This window comes from Pantherophis guttatus, chromosome 8 (assembly GCF_059756535.1).
Source record: "Pantherophis guttatus breed Tessera chromosome 8, ASM5975653v1, whole genome shotgun sequence".
Lineage (NCBI taxonomy): Eukaryota > Metazoa > Chordata > Lepidosauria > Squamata > Colubridae > Pantherophis > Pantherophis guttatus.
The window spans coordinates 31,169,787-31,192,500 of record NC_142070.1 but is presented as its reverse complement, the minus strand read 5'-3'; the positions used below and the strand labels follow the sequence as shown (position 1 = coordinate 31,192,500).

The 22,714-nt window shown below is 33.7% G+C and overlaps 1 protein-coding gene across 11 annotated transcripts in view; it reads right to left on the bottom strand.

Annotated features, from left to right (window-relative positions):
* Positions 1-2,651: 2,651 nt before the first annotated feature.
* The window catches only part of INPP4B (inositol polyphosphate-4-phosphatase type II B), a 216,057-nt gene continuing 195,994 nt past the window's right edge, over positions 2,652-22,714 (bottom strand). For 5 of the 11 annotated variants that reach the window (XR_015729072.1, XM_060686852.2, XM_034401282.3 and 2 more), the window contains 2 exons: positions 16,701-16,855; positions 4,691-4,875 (listed from right to left, as the gene is read on the bottom strand). Coding sequence is in view for 9 of the 11 variants with exons in the window: in XM_060686852.2 (XP_060542835.2) it covers positions 4,701-4,875; positions 16,701-16,855 (330 nt within the window). In the remaining 2 variants the exon portion in view is untranslated. Of the gene's footprint in view, positions 3,239-4,690; positions 4,876-16,700; positions 16,856-22,714 lie in introns of those variants that run through there. The other 6 variants (XM_087874550.1, XM_087874552.1, XM_087874553.1 and 3 more) reach the window with 3 other exon arrangements.

Below are 22,714 nucleotides of genomic sequence, written 5' to 3'. Positions count from 1 at the left end.
TTCTGACCATGCTATTAATGTGCTAATAAACTTTGTTTAAACTTTTGCTCTGAGGAAACATTTTTCTATTTCTCACATACTGATATCTGATATCACAAACTGCTTTCAAAAATCCACTTTCAAAAACAGTTTGATGCAGTACATACAAATACGATTGTACCTGTAGAGACTTGGATTTAGGTGGATTATAAACAAAGATTTTCCTATGACATAAAATCATACATCAGAGCCTGTATTGCGATATTTTTCAATGGTCATAATTAACTGCTTTTTAAAAATTTTACATGATCTATGATTGTTCACAAAAAAGACCTATTATGGTTTTTTTTGGAATTTGGTATCAGAAAATGAATGGTACCTCATATGGTTCCAGGAACAAGGAAGAAAATGCCACAAAGTAGAGAGGAAAAAATAGCGTAATGCTCTAAAACAATGAGCCCATACTAGTGTGTTGTACTACCATTTAAAGTGTATTAAAAATAGAGATTATTTTCAGGGATGTTTGCAGAGATGGGTAAATGAAAAAGATCAAGATGGCAGCTACAATCACACAATTGATGCCCTTTCTCTTTTGCGCATACACATACAAAGGGGGAAGTTTTAGTCATGGCCACCATCTTCACTTTTTTATATCTGTTCTGCATTCATCTCCGAGTATTTGGACAAATGCTACATGTGTATGTGTGTATGTATGTATATGTGTATGTGTATGTGTATGTGTATGTGTATGTATATGTGTATATATATATGTATGTATATATATATATATATATATATATATATATATATACATATACATACATACATGTATGTATGTATGTATGTGTGTGTGTATATAAAATATGCCAGGTATATATACTAATTCAGTTAATATTTTTCATGGAATTATAATTTAAACTGCATTATACTGAAAGTTTTGTACATCAGCTAATCCTACCTATCATAGAATTCTTTCTCATCGGCCATAAAACCTGGGACTAGAGAATAAATTCTTAAAATATTTCATCTTTCTACAAGTTAAATTGTCATTTTTCTTTAAATAAGATACTTTCTTAAGTAAGATACTTGAAACATCATTTATAGCAGCAACTGCTTGAAAATGAGTTGCATATAATGATCTTAAGAAAAACTGTTGGGAGTATTTAGTTGTAGTGTCAGTGCTATAAAACCGAAGTGGAGAAAAGTCACATTCCAGTGGTTAATTCTTCAGGACCAGCCCAGCGGAAGTAATTAAACAGTAGCAATCCTGAATAGCCTTTGCTCACTTCAAATTACAGTACTTGGAAGATGATACTGCTTGCTGTTCACATTTTTATGAAACATATCCCCATATTGTTCATTTGAGCAAGAAATGCATTTTGTTATTAGAATATGCTGCTATATTATCTCAATTCTAATGGATACATAATGCAATTTTTTTCATGTACGAGTCCTTCCAAAATCATTACATTATATGCAAATGTTTGGTGATACCTCGCATTCAAGTGTCATGTGTAGCTAGCTCTTTATACGTGCTTTGATATTTTGCTGCAGGATCTGTGTTTCAGGAATGTACTACTTTAATAAAAAACTGACTATATACTCAATTATTCATTCCCATTTAAAGCAAGCAAAGAATAGGAAACTTACTTCACTGATCATTCAGTATTATTAAAATGGGATGCCTGATGGCATTTTAACACTATGCTTTTGACACTATAAAGAATGAGAAGCCAATTTCTTGTATCTCAAAACAATTTTGATTCCTAAATGATCATGCAAGCTTCTTACAAAGGAATGGATTTACAGGCCCCTAAAGCATTTTTAAATATAGTTTTAAAATATATGGTTCTGACATATTATACACAGAGATCTTACCTCTGTGGTTAAAAAGAGATGAAAAAGAAGAAAATCGACTTGGAGTTTGATACGTCACAACTTTTGATTCAATTTCCGGGTTATTATTTCTGCAAAAATTAGTAACTTTCATTTTGTAGAACAGTTGGACAACCCGAAGAAGTATCATCGTGCTGCCTGTAGATAATAAAAGTTTTCGCTGAACAAAGTCATTCTAAATGTTCGAATTGGATATAGTTCAATGTTCTGGCCAAATTTTCTATTGCCAGATGTCACTGTTTCTTAAAGAGCACATTTGTATAAATGATAGTTTTAATTGCAACAACTATGAGTCTAATGTAAAACTTACACTAACCTTGTATTTTACACAAAAGGCACTTTTTCCAATTCTGTATTAACATTCACAAATTAATTTCTAAATAAATCTTACCTTTTAGCATGTAAAAATAAAATTTAAACTTGCATGAATGACAAAAGATTAACCAAAACGTCAACAATCAACCTTCATTCTGATCAGTATTTAATTCTAACAGTTCCAACATTATTAAGATCCTATAACTTTTATTCAAATGTAAACATTCTTTTAAGCTACCAATAAAGGCTCTTTACAGTATTTCCCTTCATGCTTTCAGTATTTTAAAAGAATAGTTTCTAGTGGTCATCTTTGTTATAGACTGTCTTTAATGCTCTTTTAGTTAAGAAACACTAGTTCTGCTTACAGGGTGATTGCAACATGCCACCAACATGAATGAACTTAAAAGAAAAAGCTAGAAGTAAATATAAATGGAACTGCAAAAATAGCCCAGAAAATGTGATAATATCTCCACATATTTAATAAGTCAAAGTAATAAAAGATTGTTTTTTCCTTCAAATTCTATTATGAATTTTATATATAACAGCAAAGTAGCAACTTGACTTTGCTCTTACTTCCAGCAAGCAATATCAAGAGCTAGATTTTAAGACAGCTTTATGATTTATCTTATTGGACTGTGGATCAAACCTTTAACTCTAGTGAGCCTATGATATACATCGTATTTTATGGAAATTCTGTATTTTTTTGATCGGACAATTCAATGCCTGGATGCTCAATATACCATATATACTGAAGTTTCTTTTGAGTGATGGTACAGTTTGATAAAACAAATCCCAGGTATGTCTGCTTAAAGGCATCCTCCCAATCTGTAAAACACACACAACATATGCGCGTTATCTAATGAGTGGAGCTGTGTAATCCTGCAAACTTTCAAAAGGGCATTTTTGTCTAAGAGGTTAGGTGTCAGCTTTTCCATATGTTCCCTCTGGTGGCCGGTAGTACTTGGGGAAAGCCATCAGCTGAATCATGTTGAAAGCATACTTTCTGCATTTGACATTCTTCAGGACATTTTCTATGCGGCATCCTTGTCTAGTGCAGAGGGGGGAAAAAGACAACTTCGTGAAACAAGTCATAAATAAATATGTTTTATTTTGTACATTGCAGAGTTTTAGCAACAATTGAAGTAAAAATAACAAAGATAAATCTACAATATATTTTCCACAAGTGATGATACATCTTACAGAATTAGATCCAAGGCCAGGCCAATACAGTTATTGCCCTCAAAAGTAGGTTATGGGATTTATATATATATATATATATTTCTTCTTACTGTGGCTTGATTAGATATTATATTTTATGATATATTTTACTCTAGCATTAGAAATATATTTATTTTAAAAATTATCTTACTTTTTTTCAGATTGGTTTTCTTTTGCTCATTCATACATGTTAAAGTTTACATGTAAGTGTGCAGGTTCCATGAATAAGGCATTTTTTAATGAAATCTGGCCCTATAAATTTGCAAAGAAAAGGTCCACTTTTGTCTCATTTTTAAGTTTATGATGAAAGAAAAAAAAACATGACTTTCTTGGAGCCCAAATCAACTTTCTGTTGTACAAAGAAAGGATGCTGATTCATACATAGTACAAAATTCACAAGAGCCAACAAAATGCAAAGAAAACTTTGTTTAAAATAATATAGACGGATTTTGTAAAGAAAAGGCAGAAAAAGCAACAATTACAAACAGGTTAATTACGTTATACAATGTAAGTTATTGTATGCCATAGATGGCTTGACAAAAAAGAGTTAGTTATGCAACAAATAATTAAAAGGAATACTAAAATTATTTGTTAAAACAGAAGGACTCTACTAGCAAGAAATAATGAAAATAGCACACTGAAAATTAATCTTTTGACCTTACCCAGAACATTTAACTTAATTTTAAATGTCAATGTGTAAAATATTTTCCTCTATCTTCTTACATGTTTTGACCAATCACCACAGAAAAAAAATATATAATCATGCTGGAGGTTTTATCATTACATTTTCATACAAGGAATCAATCATTTTATGTGGCTCCTGGCATGAAAACTGCAAAGATAGCTCTGTTAAAGGGAATGATTCTATCTAGTAAAGTAGAATTTGGCAATTTTCACACCTGAGTACAAATATTATGCTGGGAAAAATAACTATTCCTGCAAATCTGTCCTGAATTAAAATAAAGTGCTGACAATCCCCTAAATTGGAATTTGATTAGAGGGGGGTGAATCATATTTCATGACTAGGTCAAATCTGATCAAGAAACCCTAATGTACATTGGCTGTCTTAGAACTAATGAAACGTGAAAAGATTTGCTAGAGCTAGACGGTAGATTAAATCAATTGAGCACAGTATGCTTTCTTGATTCCTGGGACGAAAAGGAGAATGTATGCAGTTCAAGACATTGGCTTCTTAAGAACTAGTCTGAGGGTCCAAGAATGTACAATATAGTACAATGTGTAATTTTAAAGTGTCCTTGTTCCTTAAAAAAAGCAACAAACAGAAGTGAATTTTACTGATATTTCGCTAATAGTAAAGCAAGACTTAAAATAAGCCACACAACCAGCAAGTGTGAGCTGACAAGCAGCAAGGCGACAGGATAGAAGTGACGAGAAGTTGGCTTGTTATCAGTTAGACAGCCTGTCTCGGGATCATCCGATTCATTCAGTGCTCCCTGGGTTTGTCTGCTGTTAAACAGGGGAAGTTAGGAACAAATAAGAGACCATTTAATAGGAGAGAAAAGCAATACTTTGGTATTCCAACAACAAAATGGCCATGCAGGATTACAAATCTATACTACATAATTCTACTTTGGGGCTTGACCATCATTCTTTTTAAAATCACATGTTAGGGCTATTCTTCAAAAGGAAAAACAAGTATCCAAAACCTCCCACTGGTATTATTTGCCACATTAAAAATTGCATGTGTAATTCAAAATGAAATAACTCACGCCAAAGGAGTAAAATAAATCTGAAATATAATGAATTGGAGATAAAAGATAAAGGTAAGATTTTCAATATTGGAAAAAAGTATATATATGCAACAGAGTTTTTGGCATCACCAGGAATTAAAATGGATGGATAAGGTTTGTTTTTAATGCTAGTTTGTCTATTGGAACTCTATACACAGATCTTAACTTATCCTGCAACTGCTGGATGTCCTTGAATCATTGACTTCCCATTCAAAATCTAGCCTCATCCACTTGTGTTGGGATTCACGATAGTTGCACTGTCCCAGGGTCATGTCATCGCCATTTGTAACCTTACCAGATAGCTTCTGATAAGCAAAGTCAATGGAAGAAGCCAAATTCACTTAATTACCTTAATGAGTTAATTTATGACAATGATTCATTTAACAATTGCAATGATTTGCTTAACAACCGTGGCAGAAAAGGTCATTAAAATGGTGCAAAACTACATAACCACTGCCTTATTTAGCAATAAACGTTTGAGCCCAAGTGTGGTTGAAAGTTGAAGACTATCTGTAATTCAGGGTCCTGCTTCATTGCAAGAAAACTCTTGCAAATTTTTGAAATTATTTTACAGTTCAGACATCCCTCACTGGAAAATCTTCATGGAGATTTCAGTTATCACTTGCAGGCTGTTTAGTAAAATGTGGTTTTATTGCAAAGTAAAGGAGAAAGCAGCAAAAGTATGAAAGTATGAAGAATTAGAAGTAGATTCAATTCTCTTATCTTCAAAGAAAATACTTTATAAGAGAGCATATGCTCCACATATATTTTGACATTATCATTTTTATTAATATAATTTTTATTAATAACATACTTGGATAATGTGCTAGAACAGTGTTTCTCAACCTTGGTAGCTTGAAGATGGGTGGACTTCAACTCCCAGATTCCCAGATTCTGGGAGTTGAAGTCCACCCATCTTCAAGCTTCCAAGGTTGAGAAACACTGTGCTAGAAATAATGGAGCCATGTAGGAATCACTGGAAAACAAGAACTTATGTGGTGGTACATTTCTTAAATTCCCATTCCTACCCAATGAGTGTCTAGCTTCCAAAAGGAAGAGGCAGCGATTGGCCATTTAAAGAGAAAAAAACCCAGCAATTTGTGCCAGTTTCCTTTCTTAGTCAACGATCAGGGAGCTGGATTGCCTTGGACTCAAACTGCCACTGGTTATCCCAGGTCTATTTATGAAAAGAACTTCCATAACTTAGTTCTGGATGAACAAATGGACCTGTGTTGAAACTTTGTTAGGAAACCTAAAATTATCATTCTGTTATGAAATATGCTCTCCCAGGTTTTCAGTTCTTCTGAGCCATGACTCCAGGACAGGGAAGTAAGGGCAGCAACGATACACATGGACACTATGGCGGTGACCAAGGAACATAAGCTACAGATGACAGGCTTCCTGTAGTTGAAGCTAGGCTTTACAGAGTTGGAATTCCTGTTGATCTGCTATCCATTTTGCTGCAAGATGGCCAAGGTTTGTGAGCTTCCAGAATTATTGCTCAATTTTTATTGTAATATTTCTGGTTATTTGTGCTGAGGAATATTTATACCTTAGGAAGGATGGATCTGTCCCTGGTAATATATGGCTTGACTCATATACTGTAGGTAATCATATCATAGATCTAAATTTGGGGCAATTTAGGTTGCTGTAATTATAACTTTGCTATCTAGAGGCAAATGATATGCAGAAATAAAATTCTATCCTGGGTTAACCTAGAAACCAGTATATGGAGCCTGAGATGCTGTTTGGCCCCACACCACTGTGTATCCAAATGCCTTGGTGCTAACTGATGAAGCGGAGGACTCCTGAACTTGTTATTAGTTCTGGCATATCAGTAGACAGTGAGGATCTGAGAAGCGTTAATCAAAATATTTGTGTGTACACTAGTTTTTAACCTTTTAACCACTTTAAGAATAGATTACAATGTATATTATATAGGGATGTTTTTCAAGACTCAGTTTCAAAAACAAACTTCATTTGGTGCAAATTGCAATAGCCCACTTTTTGGCAGTCAAAACAATTACAGCTATGTAACATTAATTTTGCAAGTAATGCATTCAATACTAATACATTTTCGAATACAATTTAAAGTAATGTTCTACCCCTTGGGTCTCAACCCCAGTCTACAGACTAGTACCGGTCTGCAATCCATTGGAAACTGGGCTGCACAAGCAGTGGATCAGCATGCAAAGCTCCATTTTTGTATGCGTATAATTAGGCTGTGCGCATGAAACCATTCCCGTTCCACTGCCACTTGCTCCAGGTCCGTGGAACTGGAAAGGCTGGGGACCGTTTTCTACCCTATGAACAGGGGTGAAATGCTCCTGGTTCGGACTGGATCGCCCGATCCGGTAGCGATGGAGACGGGTGGTTCGGAGAACCGGTAGCAAAAATCCCTCCCCCCTCAATGCCCAGCTGAACCGCACAATCATCAGATGCTTTTTAAAAACTTTTAAAAGCATTTTTTCCACAACCTCTTTGGCCGAAAAAATGCTTTTAAAAGTAAAAAAAAGAAGCCTCTGATGATTGCGCGGCTCAGCTGGGATCGTCAAAGGCTTTTTAAAAAAAAACCCTTTTTTCTTTTAAATGCCTCTGATGATCCAAGCTGAGTTGCCTGATGGTCAGAGCCTTTTGAAAGCATTTTTTTTTACAACCTCTTTGCCGAAGAGGTTGCAGAAAAAATGGTTTTAAGAGTAAAAATAAAAAAAATGGCCACGCCCACCCAGTCACATAACACCCCCACCAAGCCACGCCCACAGAACCGGTAGTAACAAATTTTAGATTTCACCACTGACTATGAACCAATCTTCATGGCTTGGCACCTGGATATCTTAAAAATTATCTTATTGAATGGGACTGGCTCATCCCATTTGTTTGTCATGTAAAAAATGGTTTAAAAATTTATATATGTATGATTCATTTAGTGCCCTCTTTGTAGGTATTTAGGAAGGCTATCAAAGTGGAGCTATTCTACCAAGCTTTGGATCTGTAAGGATTGTCACCAGATTTGTCCATAAGCAACGGTGACAATCCTTACAGATCCAAAGCTTGGATCTGTAAAACAGATTTCAGTTGGCGCTTTCTATCTGTTTTTATGTATGTAGTTTGTTGGGTTTATCTTCGGAAATTTCTTTAATCATTTTGGAATTTAGCATTGCAATATATATATAATATATATATAAATGTTACATGAATAAACAACCTTATTAAGAATAATTGTTATGATGTTATTTTAATAAAACAAATCATTCCCACTTACACCATAATTGTCAAAATTAGATCATTCCAAATACTTCCAGAATTTTTATGATTTCTTTTCAGTAAGAATCTGGAATATTTAATGAATGTTTTTCCAGTACCATAAAAGGAATGCACTGTAGTTTTCAGTGCTGGTGGGATTTATGGTGGATCACAGCAATTAATCTCTTAACAACGGTTAGTTTCTGCAAGGCACGCTTGCAAACAAATGATATTAAATCTGCTAGCTGAGCAACTTGCTCAGAAAGAAGAATATGGTATTTTGCTAACCAAGTGATCATGGCAAATGTTGATGTGTTAATAGATAATTGAAATTGTAATTTTTTTGCACTGGTAATTTAAATCCTAGAGTTCTTCAGAGTAGGCACTAATGGCAAAATCAATTCTTCATTGCCGTACTTAAATCAGGTTTTCTCAGGATTTCTATTACTAGGACATACTTAACAGGGCTAAAAATCACTTAAGCGAATCTGTCACAAATAGGAATATGACAGACCATATATATCTTCAAGTCAAACTTGACTCTTGGTGTCTGTATGGACAAGTTGAGGCAATTTTCCCTCCTGGCAACATTTTGGAAGTGTTTGCCCTGCTTTCTTCCCGAGATTTGGCAAGAGTGACAGGCATAAAAGTTACCCTACTGGCTTTCTGTCTAACGGGACTATAGTGTGCGTGTGTATAAATACACATACACACACACAAGTATCTACATGCCCACATAAATATATTTATATTAATTTTTATTTATGCATTTTTAAGGCTGTAGTAAAATAACAAATTCAGAACTTTCTAATAATTGAAATCAAGGAGGAAAATAAAAATGTCACACATTTAAAAATCAAAACCTTAAGAGACTAGAAATAAATTCAAGCACCAAATTAATAATGACAGAAAATTAGATCCTTAACCCTCCTTCTCAACTATTGCTACTGAGCACAAATTAACAACCCTTCTGTTTCAAGCTTATCTACACCTAAGCATATGTTTGTATTTTCATAGTAAAGGGTATTCACTCTGGTACACCTAGCTGCCTTCTCCTCGATGGTGTTAATAAGGAAATGTAACAAGGATTTCTTCCAAGAACATCTCAATTACAGAAGCAGAATAAGCAAGTAGCTGATGTATCTGTTCGGATATTGAAATTGAGATTGCTGTTCCAATACTCATGGGTTGGCCAATTAAAGAGATTGGACAGCAGGACTGATAACCTCTCTAATGGCAAAATATTCACTAACTAACAGAAAAACGTGGTTTTTACTCACTGATATTTCCAAGAAAGTGGCTAAAATTTGACTACTGTGTCACAAGCCATTAGGCTTAATTGGAACTTACATACTGTAAAATTTGTAATTTATCATCTTCAGTTATTGTACTCAATTCACATCCTTTTTAATTTGTTTCTTTTTAAATTATATTAATGGCTACTCCATCTTTATGTTATTTTAAGCTGCTGCCTTTTGGTGTAATAAAGCGTATCAGTCTAAAACACAAGATTCCAGCACAAAAAATAATTAGGTACACACTGGGGAACATGCAGCTTTTTCTAATATTGTTGCATTTCAACTTTCTAGTTTGTATTGCTTTTCAACAAAGCGACATCACACAACAAAAACACTTTAGGATTAAGAATTGAGGTATGGCCATCCTCCTCCCTTTTTGTATCTTTTTAACTCTATCATAATTTCAGGTAATTTCACCTTCTAGCTAGTATGAGGAAGAGATGAGAAATAAACTGACTAGGTGCAGTGTTATAGCTCAGTAGTAGAAACTGATCTTAAATTAGAAAATTGCTGACTTGCTATTCACATATGTATGACTACAATTCTGATCTTGGTGCAGTCAATTTTCTGGCCTGCAAAACTGAATTATTGGAATATGAAGCATGTATTTTGAAGTACAAGCTAAGAACTATTATTTAAACAAAGAACAAAGATACAAACATACATAGCTTCATTCATCATAACCTATAAAATCAGTATTAAACTGTATTGCAGGTATTTAATATCAGAATCTTGAATTAAATTAATCTAAATATAGTCACAGTAATTTGCACTTCAATAGAACTGTGGCCCTTTTTTGATTGAAAGAAAAATTATTTAAATTCTAACTAGATAACTGTTGAGCAGGATAAGATTAGATCAATGAATTTTCTGCCGCATGTTAAACAGCTTTAACAAGTATGTGCTAAATTTATCCCAAATTGAGTTTTGGCAAGATCCAATTTAATACAATAAATCATTCCCTGAAAGAGGAGTGATAGAAGAGGATTTTTTAAAAAGTGCTCATATACATGGGTTTTGACTTTTTCTTATTTACAGAGAAAATTAAGTTAAAAACAATGAGAATATTTCTTATCATGGTCAAATCTGATGCAAATAATAGAATATGGAATCACAGAATCTCTTGTGCAAGCACGTATCTCTGATGGCATACTAATCTGACATTAATCAGGTTTTTTATATATCTTCAAAGAAGATACAAAATTGTGAAAAGAATTGCTGATGCATACACAAGGATACTTAAGCAAGAGCTCCGAATTGATTTCAAAATTCAATTCCCCAAAGTATATATAGCTGAATATTTCTAGGGATCTTAATATAAAAACTGAGATATATCTAACCAGAGGGTTATAAATATGGCGTCATATTCTACTATCTTAGCATATGAAGTTGTCTCAGTTATTTGTTTTAAATAAATAGCTAACATAACTAGCCAAGTTTGGCAAAGAAAACTAAATAAATGTTAGCAGAAAATCTAGGGTAAATATGTACATTGTTACCCTGGCATTTTTAGGAAGGCGTTTCAGGATGTAGAGCAAATAGAACTATTCTTATACTAACAGAGTGAGAATACAGAAACCTCATTGTATCTAGATGATATCTAATATCTTCATAAGTATTCCTTCTACTTTCAAAATGCTCTTTTGGTTTGTTAATCTCCTTTCCGGTCTTTCCAGTTAATCTGAGGGATGGTTTTGCCCTCACTTCTCCCAAAGTGGTCTTTTTATTTACTTGTGTTTGCTTGGAAAAAATGCTGTGAATAAAAAGCTATTGGGAGTGGGGGGTTTCGATTATATTTTTACTTTAATAAAACCTCCTTTGCCCTTCAAATATAGTACAAAATTTGATTATCATAGGACAATTACACTTGGCAAGTCTCAAGAGGCTGGCCTTCTTTTCCATGGTGCCTGCATTTCTACCCCCAGAAGTGAGATTAGCTTCATCTTTTATGACATTCCACAAGTCCCTCAAGAATTGGCGATGCCTTCAAGCCTGGGGGTCCCCAGCAATTGGGAATATCTTGCAATAGCTCCCTTACTATGGCTAACTTCATCCTCTGTTTGTGTGTTTTTAAGTAGTTTTTTTTTAATGATGAGGTTTTTTAAATATATTTATTGGTTCTTCTTTTAATTAATTGTTGTAAACCAGATAGAGTTACGCTCTTGTGAGATGGGTAGCCACACAAAAATGATGAATAAATAAATTTCATAAGATACTCAGAGCCTACTGGAATTGAGCAGCACAGAAATTTCAGTAAGCAAATAAATCATTGGAGTCTTCCAGCAGAGAGTGGGGCAGACTATCTATCACATCAGTTTCTTATTCTAACTCCCAAAGAGATAATGGAATAGACTTCCCTCCTTAGAATCTCCTTTAGCTTAAAAGTTCATTAGCATTGCTTTTCCTTAATTGATTTCTGAATTGCAAGTTCACCAGGGTTGGTGAACATATACTTCTTTAGGACAGTAGGAACAAGTTAATTTCATGGTTGCCCCAAAGGTGCTTTTTCAAGAGGCAACTGGACTTTCTTGTTTTTCTTTCAACACATTTCACTTCTCATCCAAGCTTCTTCTTGGAGGAAAAGCGAAACATCTTCAAAGAAAAACAAGAAAGTCCAGTAGTTTCTTGAAAAAGCACCTTTGGGATAACTATGACCTGGATGACTGAAAATTTCCATAAACTTTAATTTTATGGTCTTAAATCACAGAAATAAAATTCAAAAATGCTGAAATGTTTAAAATGACCCCTTTAGGATTCATGTATGGCAAGGAGATAGTAACAATAGAATATTTAGAATCTACAGCTAACAGGAAAGAGAATTAAAGGCTAATACCAGTGCTTTCAATTACTCTCTTAATAACATTTGGTGAATTCATGATATTAAATATACTTGGAGACTGACTTTATGCAAACTTTTTGCATATGGCTCCTGATAATATTGATGAGGCAACTTTAGAGCAGTGGTTTCCAAATTTTTGACCGTGAGGAACTATTTTTAACTTCCCCAAATTTGTAGAATTCTAAACTGCTTGATCCAATCTGTTGATCATGAAATAAGCATAGTTAATAAAAGCTACTATTGAATAAAACACTTAAATAAATTCATATCTTAAAATACAGCAACATTTAGATTAATATGACAAATAATATCACTTCTACATATAAGTATCATACAGGAAACACATGGTTATTTATTATATTGACATTTAATGAAATAGATAATGTTCCTTTTTATCTTTCAGAGAATGGAAATGTGCCTGAAGGGTTGAATTCAGCTTGTTTTGGTATTCAGATTTTCATTGTTGGAGATGATCAGGCTGAGCCCGAGGGAGGGGTCAAACACATAATCAATCATGAGTCTTTGTATGTCCAGAAGAGAACTAAGTCCAGCCCATCTTGAATTCCTTTCTTAACCCCCGCTAATTTCCCTTGACCATTAGTAGTTCAGATTTTTGTAGGGAGCTTAAACTTCCAATAAATCTTTATGCTCATTTGAACTACCTGAATCTCCTGATTTCTCTGACGCTTGACATCGATACAAGTGCAGAAAATCCACTTCTGGATTCTCAGAATTAACTTGTAAGCTAGTAAACAACTAGGGGTTTTTTCCATTAAGATTAGTTTTGAATGATGCCAAGCTTTAGATTTTGCCTATGTCTAATTCCCAAACTTGTGTTGCATTTATAGCAGGCTTGTATGCAATGCAAAATTCACTAATTCTAAGTTCTCATTTCTCCATTTTCCTTCTAAACAGTAGTATTTCTATTTCCAAAGTATAAACCAGAAGCCAATCTAAATTGTTTGAGATTTCCATGTTTAATTATAATTCACTGGAAGAAAGTGTATCTATGAACAAAGGTTTACTTACAACTTATTTTAATTTGCATCAATCAGGAAATGTCACCAAATGTAGATAACCTTTTAACCAAGTAGCATACACTATCATACATTTCTTTTGCCAATGACATTCATATCTGACTTACTGACAATTAAATATTTTGCTGAACCATTTAATTCCCCTTAATTATAGTTCCAATATCAGTGATTCTAGGAGCTATTTTCTAAGAAATTGGGGAAATGCTCTATTTTCTTTTCCTTTTTTGTGCCTTTTTGAGTCTGTGTTTACTCCTGGTGACTTCCTAGACAGCTCCTTCCAATTCAACAGAATTGGAAAAAATCTTGTAAATGTTAATATATCTCTATACTGAATTGCATAATGTTTATTCCTATCACCACTGCAAACTCCAAAATTACCAAAGATTAATATATTGTTCATGGGGTTAAAAAGCTATCATTCAAATACCAAGAATGCTCTACCCTGAAGAATGATAATTTATCATTAAATCATAATAAGTGCTATGTTACTATTGTTGAGCTTTGTGTGATACTGTTGATGTAAGCTCGCATTTAGTGACAAGAGAGCAGAGGTGGGTTTCACCAGGTTCTGGCCAGTTCTAGAGAACCAGTAGTGGAAATTTTGAGTAGTTCGGAGAACCGGTAGTAAAAATTCTGACTGGTCCCGCCCCCATCTATTCTCTGCCTCCCAAGTCTCAGCTGATCAGGAGGAAATGGGGATTTTGCAGTAATCTTCCCCTGGATTGGGGAGGGAATGGAGATTTTGCAGTATCCTTCCTCTGCCATGCCCACCAAGCCATGCCATGCCCACCAAGCCACACCCACAGAACTGGTAGTAAAATTTTTTGAAACCCATCACTACAAGAGAGGGTTCATTTTGCAATGCTGTTTTCAAAATGCCAAGACCTGCATATGACAATAATTACAACTGATCATTGTTAGCCTAGTTAATATAATCATCACTACTTGACACCATTTCAAATTGTAATAGTAAGAAATGGTGCATTGCTTTGGCTTTGATTCCATAAGAATGCTTTCAAGTTTTTCAGAAAGTGATAAGCTTTTCCTACTGCACAGTCCAAAGGACTTTTTTAAAAACTTAAACCAAGTTCCTGCATTCTTGAATATGTAAACTTTTTAAAGGAATGTTTTATCAAACAATCATATAAAGGAAAAAAACATATATTTTGCCCAGTAGCATTTATTTTAGATCATACTTATAGAATATTTTTAAATGCCACAGATTAAGTGAAAGCAGAAGTCCTTCAAGGATATAGACAATTTTTTTTCTTTTTTTGAGCTCTAACTTTTTAATATTTCCAAAAATTTGCAGTAAATCCAGAAGAATTATAACTGTACTCAAGTGCATCAGCTCTGGGCAGATATGCTGATATCATTTTCATAAACAGTGAAAATACTCTCATGGCAGTTTTACCCAATACTAAAAAAAATGCTGCTCATATCTATATTCTATGGAAGAGTAAATAATGGGAGCAGTTTTTCTATGGAAAGTAAAGACAACTAGCTTAATTTGATTTTACTGACAAATCATTATTCAGAGCTTAGTTTTTTGTAACCTTGGATGGTTTAATTGGTTATTTAAAGTAGTCCCCCTTAGTATTATTGTTAATAGAAAAAGCCTAAAAACTAATACAAGGTTATAACGGACTGCAGATTATTTTTTAAAAGTTCTTTGATTGCTTTGCCATTACTTGTTAATGGTGTTACTTAAATTTATCATTCTGGTGTTATGTGCATGCCATCAGGAGTAATTCCTGAAAAACATGTAGCTTAGTCTGATTCAGAAATGGGAGAAAATATGAGACTCTAGGATGGCTTCACTACAACAGTTAACTACAACAGTTAACATCTACTCTCTCTTGTGCCTTATGGTTTTTTATATTTTATATATTTAAATGACGATAGTTTTATATATTTATTGTTTTTATTAATTGTTATACACCACCCAGAATCACTTTTTGTGAGACGGGCAGCCATATACTGCTTTTATTCAGCCACAGTAGCTATGCTATTTTATGGATTACAAACAGAGTGTGAAAAGCAGAGTAGCTGTAAATGAATAGAGTTTAGGATTAAATAGATAAAATATACCAATAATCAATATAAGCACATTCAACATGAAAGCTAGTACATGCATTGCCAATCGTGAATGAAAAGCTAAACAGGGATAAGATATATGGCCAATAATGGAATATATGAAATAGTGTAAATAGTATCATGCAACATTAGCAATTTATAAAAGAGCTAAAGAATTGAATTGTTCTATGGTCCCACTGATTTATTATTATAGTCATTAGCAGCTTTTCCAAAAATGTAATTCATCCATTTAGTAGAAGGGCATTCTTTGAATACCTAATTTCTTTTAGTCAAGTTATCTGCATGCAGTTCAAATAATTTATAAACAGGAACTGTTATATTTTCTTTGCATAACAAGGAATATTGATAAATGGCTAGACTTTTTCATTTTCTACTGGATTTCAAAGCATGATCAGTTAATTCTCGCCAAATTAACTCCATAAAAGAAGATATCTGGAATTCAGTATAAAAGAGTTAGTTATCAAGTGCAAACAATGTTTATTTCTTAGTTTAAAAAATGTGTTTTTAAGCACTTGTCCAAATTACCAACTGTACGTAATGCAAGTTCCTTTGAAAATAATAAATTTGACCTTTACAAGCTTTTATTTTGTTTCATTTAAATTTATTGCTAATAAGCAAATCAAGCTACTTCTTCTAATTACATATCTTGATTAATTTAATCAGATTCATTGTATAATTACAACTAATTGTAAAGTAATTTAATTTTAAAAAATCAAGTGCCAGTTTAATTAAGTTTGGTTGCTGTATTTTTCTTTAATTGAAGAAACTCATAAAAGTACCAAGGGAAATAAAGTATGATTAAAACATAATGTATATTTAGCAGTATTCTGAACAATCTTTGTGAGAATTCAATATATTTCCAAAAAAACTAAAAGATCTAAAATATGATCCTGGCTTGGGAAAGTAATGAAAACGTCACTTTTTTCAAACTCTACCCTGACTTAGTCAGGAAAACGTAGATTAAAACACATCTACAAACTTGAAAATATGGTAAATAGATAGAAAACAGTGAAGATTAAGAACATACCTCCTCATACAGTCCAGTGCTCGAATAAAGAAATCTTTGTGCAATTGATGCTCATCTCTTAAAATTGAACATTGTTCCAGTGTGACTGACATTGATGTCCTATCTTTGGCACTTTTACAGCAGGTAAACCGTATACCATTTAACTTGCGGCAAATCTATAGTGCAAAAAGAAGATATAATTTCTTTTCTTTCATCTTATAATTTTATACTTCTATACCCTTTTACAGTCTATTGTTAGGTGCTGTTTTTTGGCCATAATAAAGTTTTTGTTGGATTGTTTATAATGCACAAAAAAAACCAAGTAATTATATGCATTTTAATTACAGACATATTGCATTATCTAGCACGGGGTCCCCAACCCCATCTGTGGCCTGGTAGTAAGCCACAGCCTCTTTGGAACCAGGGTGCGGAAGTGGTAGGTGAGCATGTGTGCACGTGAAGCACCATTTGTGAAAATGGCATGTGCACGTGTGCAAAACCATACCCTCTCCCACCCACCACTGCTGCCTCAAACAAGTTGGAAAGGTTGGGGAACACTGATCTAGCATATGAAACCATATAGAGAAATCAATACACCACATATCTCAAAAATATTTTCCGCTTTGTTCTTTTGAAAACAAAAATATAGTTTATTCATTAAATAATACTTTTACAATAATTGTCCACAATCAAGCAAGTGTATAATAATAATAACAACTTTATTGTCATTGTACATGTATACACAGTATACCCATACAACGAAATTCACTTAACACCCAAAGACCAGGTCCAACACACATAACAATCCCCAAACACACTCCCACCCACCACAATTCCCCACCCCTAAACCACCCAAACATCCGCACAACAGACCAAGTAATGCTGTCCAACAGCTCACTGATGGTGGCCCTTTAGTTCATTGTTGAGTGCAATTATAGCTCTGTGTATAGAAATTTGATAAATATATAAATAAAATAAATAAAAATCAATTTCCATTAATATATAGAATGTATATCAATTAGGCTGAATTATCAAAATGTGCAGACAAGACACCAGTGATAAAAAGAAATATTTTGACTTTGAGTTGATAAGTCAATTCAAGATGTAGTCTCACAGGAAATTCATTTGAATTTCTATATCCATTCTTCCCCTGTTCTATGGTTATAGGGAAATGTTTAATTAAATGCCAACAAGTCATGATAGGGGAGCCATTTGACATGGGAGTCAAGGTGGCCTGATATGTAGACATTAAATAATACAATTTAACTTAACAGTGCTTAACAATTTAACTTATGCTTTAAGTGGGGTAGGTGGCACCTGTTTTCATATGCTATTTATTTTTATTATGAATGGGCCTTACATAAGCTAGAAGTCATAATTTTTGGATAATTAAAGACGGGATCGCCTGATTTCCTTTGAAATTTTGGTTCTGGACTCCATGTAAATAAATGGAAAATTGAAGACAGTTCACAAAAATGGAACCAATGACTGCGGCAGAATGAATTATTGAATAGTTGAGCTTTTATTAATTCCTCTTCGGACATGGATAGGATTTGAAAGTGGCCTCAAGTGTCCTAGACAATTACTCCCCATGAGGAGACTGCAAGATAATGATTTCTGGTGGGTTTAGAACTCTGGAAGATGAGAGAATAGTTATCTAGGCAAATTACAGTTGGCATGCCTTTGAAAGGAAACTAAGTTTGCATATGTTTGGAAATTGTTTGTTAACTGTTTTTCAACTATTGTGGACTTTTGGATTGACAAGTCTAAAACCACCATTGAATTTCCTTCAATCCTTAGTGAACGAAATTTTAAATACAAGTTTGAGAACTTCAAAACAGTTTTTAAAAAGAAACAGGTAAAGGGGAGATAAGAACTTGGATTTTGGAAAATTCCAAAATCGACTAAGGTTCCAGATTGATTTGAAATTAAGTTTTTGGAATTAATTATAAGAATCTTTCCAGTGGAAAAACACTTTTTGTTTTTAATTCTTTTAGAATTAAAATGTGGGGGATTTGAAGACTGAACACTAGAGACAACTAGAAGGAATTAAATCACAATTAAAGAAGAATATTTATATTTGATTTCCTAATACAGAATGGATCAAAATATTTTAACACGGGACATACTGTATTGAAGGATTAAAAAAAAAAAAAAAAACGGACCCAGGAATGAATTTTAAGAGTATCTGCCTTTCTAGATAAACTGTGTTATGGAAGAAGAACAAGTTTTACCAGACAAGACTGAAATTAATCTTAAAATGGATTTTAAAATGACAAGCTCAAAGAATTATACTGAAAAAGATGCCACTACACTTTTGTACTATATATAAAAGAAATCAAGTGATGTCTTGAAAGTAAAACTACTCTTACTTTCATTAAAAGAGATACTCAAATAATAAGCCAAGACAGTAAACTGGTTAATTTTCCTATATAGGATTTACAAAAGACACATTAAAACTTTGAAGAATTTTGTGAGAACAAAGAGAAAATGAGAAGAAATAAGTTCTAGGTCATTATTTAAAGGGGCTAAAATGAAAATTATTAAAAGTGAAGGGAGGGAATATAAAATTGGTTTATTTGAACAAGGTAAAAATAGATATATTGTTAAATCTAAGAAGCCTTAATGGGCTTTTTGTGATCAGGACCAAAATGTTACATTTTGAGGATTTGTTTATAGATAAGAGACAGGATATGGGAAGAAGCAGTTCTTTCTTGTATTTTAAGAAAACAAGGTGGAAGATGCCTTTTAGGAAAAAAAACCCATCAACAAGATATACCCATGGAAGTATTTAGTGCCTGTTTATAATTAAAAACATTTATGATATTGGACCTGACCTGTGAAGGCAAGTTGTTCAAACTAGATGCTATACAGAAAAGACCCAATATCTTAAATCCACCAACCTAGTTTCTTCTGGTGTTAAAATATATGTAGATTACAGCAAGTAGCAAGAAAGTAAAATATAGCAAGCAGCAGTCTTTCATTATGCTTAGAAACCATTTTGGATAGTATTTTAGATCTTAACGATAAGTATAAATAGCTTTACCATAAACTCAATTTTCTGTTTGGATTTACAGCAATTTAAAGGAATATAAAACCTAGATAATCTGACACAAACTATGCAGACTATTTCGTTTTGCTTTCAAAATAGCTAAACAGCAAAACAGCTGCGAGAGCAATCTAAGAAGAAATTCCAGGAATTTCTCAAACCTGATAATCTGTATTGTCAATGCAGAACTGGAATGAGATGAATCTCAATTAGCCACTATCTGGTCTATCACAGGCTATTTCTCTTATCTGCGCTTTTTCACTGTGTAAAAGTTCTTTAACTTTGGACACATATTTTGTAGCTAAAAGTCACAGGTGAATACTATTTGAAACACTTAATAGATCTTTGTAATTAATTTTCATCCATCCACAATATTGGTAATTGTTTTTCCAATAAGAGTGAAATGTTTTTCACTTGCCAGAATTATCTCATATTAATTAAAGAATTTTCAAATATTTACTATGTAAAGTATAAAAATTTGTAACAATGCATAATAACAGGACATCTTCAATAGCAAATTGAGACCACCTTCTGCCTCCGATAGCTTCCCATCGACCAGTACGCTCCCACAGAGAGGGTCTTCTCAGGGTGCCGTCGGTTAGACAGTGTCGACTGGTGACCCCCAGGGGGAGAGCCTTCTCTGTGGGGGCACCTGCCCTCTGGAACGAGCTGCCCCTGGAGATTCGTCGAATTCCCTACCTTCTTATCTTTCGCCGCGCCCTTAAAACCCTATTATTCCATCAAGCAGGGCTGGCCTAAAATATTATTTTAATGGGTTATTTTATTTTAGATTATTGGCCAAACTATTTAATAATTTTAAATTGTTTTTAACTTTTATATTGTTGGTTTTTTTTCTTGGCTGTACACTGCCCTGAGTCCTTCGGGAGAAAGGCGGTATAAAAATTTAATAAATAATAAATAAATAAATAAATAAATGTCCAAAGAAAATTAAACAACTCTGTGGTTGTTTAAAATTGCCATGTGAGACCCTTTACTTCATTCCCATCTGGTCTGTTTTCTTGTCGTTTAATTGGTTTTATTGCAATTTATATCTTTTGATTGTTGTGATCTATTCAGAGTTGCTGGAATTCGGGCAGAATATAAGTTTGATAATAATGATTACAATAATCTAGAAATAATGTGGATAGTATACTTACAAAAGTAATATTGTAATATATATATTTCTAATTTGTATCGTATCATATTTGTAAATAGTGTATTTACAAAGGGCATGGAATAGTGATAAAGTGAAAGAACAATAGCATCTTCTCCTTTTCTATTTAATTGCCCAAAATATGCTCTGGAGGATCTCTCTAACCTAGTGTCTCTCAACCTTGGCTGGGGGATTCTGGGAGTTGAAGTCCACCCATCTTCAAGCTTCCAAGATTGAGAAACACTGCTCTAACCCAAAAGGAATTTTTAGGGTTGCAGATTGTTGAAGATAATGAATCAAGTTCAATTCACTAGATCCCACATAATAGTATTAATATTTTGTGAAACTTGTTCCAAGAATCTATTTTAGATAAAAGAATATTAAAACTTAAGTCTCAAAATTAATTTTGAAATGAAGCCTTATCTAAATTAACATTCAGGAGAAATGAATGTATGAAATGTTGTTTCACATAATTATTGTCACTTTTAGGGCCTGAAATAAAATATGACATACTGTGACATACTGAGCAGAATATAAAACTACGTAATGTTTAATCTTTTGCTCACTTTCTCTTCATCCATATGTAGGAGCAAATGCCTCATAAGACATGTTTAGCTTGTTAACTCTGTTTTCAGTGTTATGCACAATTCAAATAAAAGTTGAGTCCATCACTGTGATCAAGTTTCACAAAATATTTTCACTGCCTCATAAGTATCTAATAAGAAAGAAAAATAGAATAAAATAAAATGTCATCATAAACTGATTCTACTCATGTAATTCCTGCATGCAAAAATGCCATAAATCCTTCAGGATTATTTTTCAAATCAATAATCCAGATAATTATCAGGGATGAAATGCTCCCGGTTCGGACCGGATCGTCCAATCCAGTAGCGATGGCGGCGGGTGGTTCGGAGAACCAGTAGCAAAAATCCCTGCCCCCTCCCCCCATGCACAGTTGAGCTGCACGATCTTCAGAAGCTGTTTTTTTAACTTTTAAGAGCATTTTTTCTACAACCTCTTCGGCCAAAAAAATTCTTTTAAAAGTAAAAAAAAAAAGCCTCTGACGATCGTGCGGCTCAGCTGGGATCGTCAGAGGCTTTTAAAAGCATTTTTTTTTGCAGCTGAAGAGGTTATAGAAAAAAAAATGCTTTTAAAAGCCTTAGCTTTTAAAAGTAAAGAAAAAAATAAGTTGGCCACCCAATCACATTACCCCATCCACCACTAAGCCACGCCCACAGAACCGGTAGTAACAAATTTTACACTTCACCACTGATAATTATGCTATATTTAGTATAATGTCAATGTTAATATATGCCACAAATAATAAATTAAAAACAAAACATAGGCACACACAGGGCTAAAAACATTGGGGAGAAGGAAAACAGGAGCAACATTAAAAACTATTCATCCAACAGTCACTCAGAGAAAGTTAAAAAAAAAGAAAAAGATAAAGTAGTCCCTGTGGATTTTACTCCATTAGTTGTTGCCAACTATAGGGACGGTGCTCATCTCCATTTCAAGTCCATTGAGCCGGTGCTGCCTGAAGAAATTTCCGCTGCCAAGAGGCCAGCATGACATCACAGAACACTTGTTATCTTCCCACCAAATTGGTTCCTATTTATCTACTTGCATTTTGCATGCTTTCAAATTGCTAAATTGGCAGGAGTTGTGGTGAGAATGGGAGCTCATCCTGTCACGTGGAGTTTGGGTCTTAAACCAGGGCTGCTGGTTTTCCAGCTGTAAAGCCTAGCAATTTAACTTTATCCAGAGAAGAACTGGGTAAATTGTTTTAAAAAGGTATGTAATAAAGGTATTCATGGGCACCTCACACAT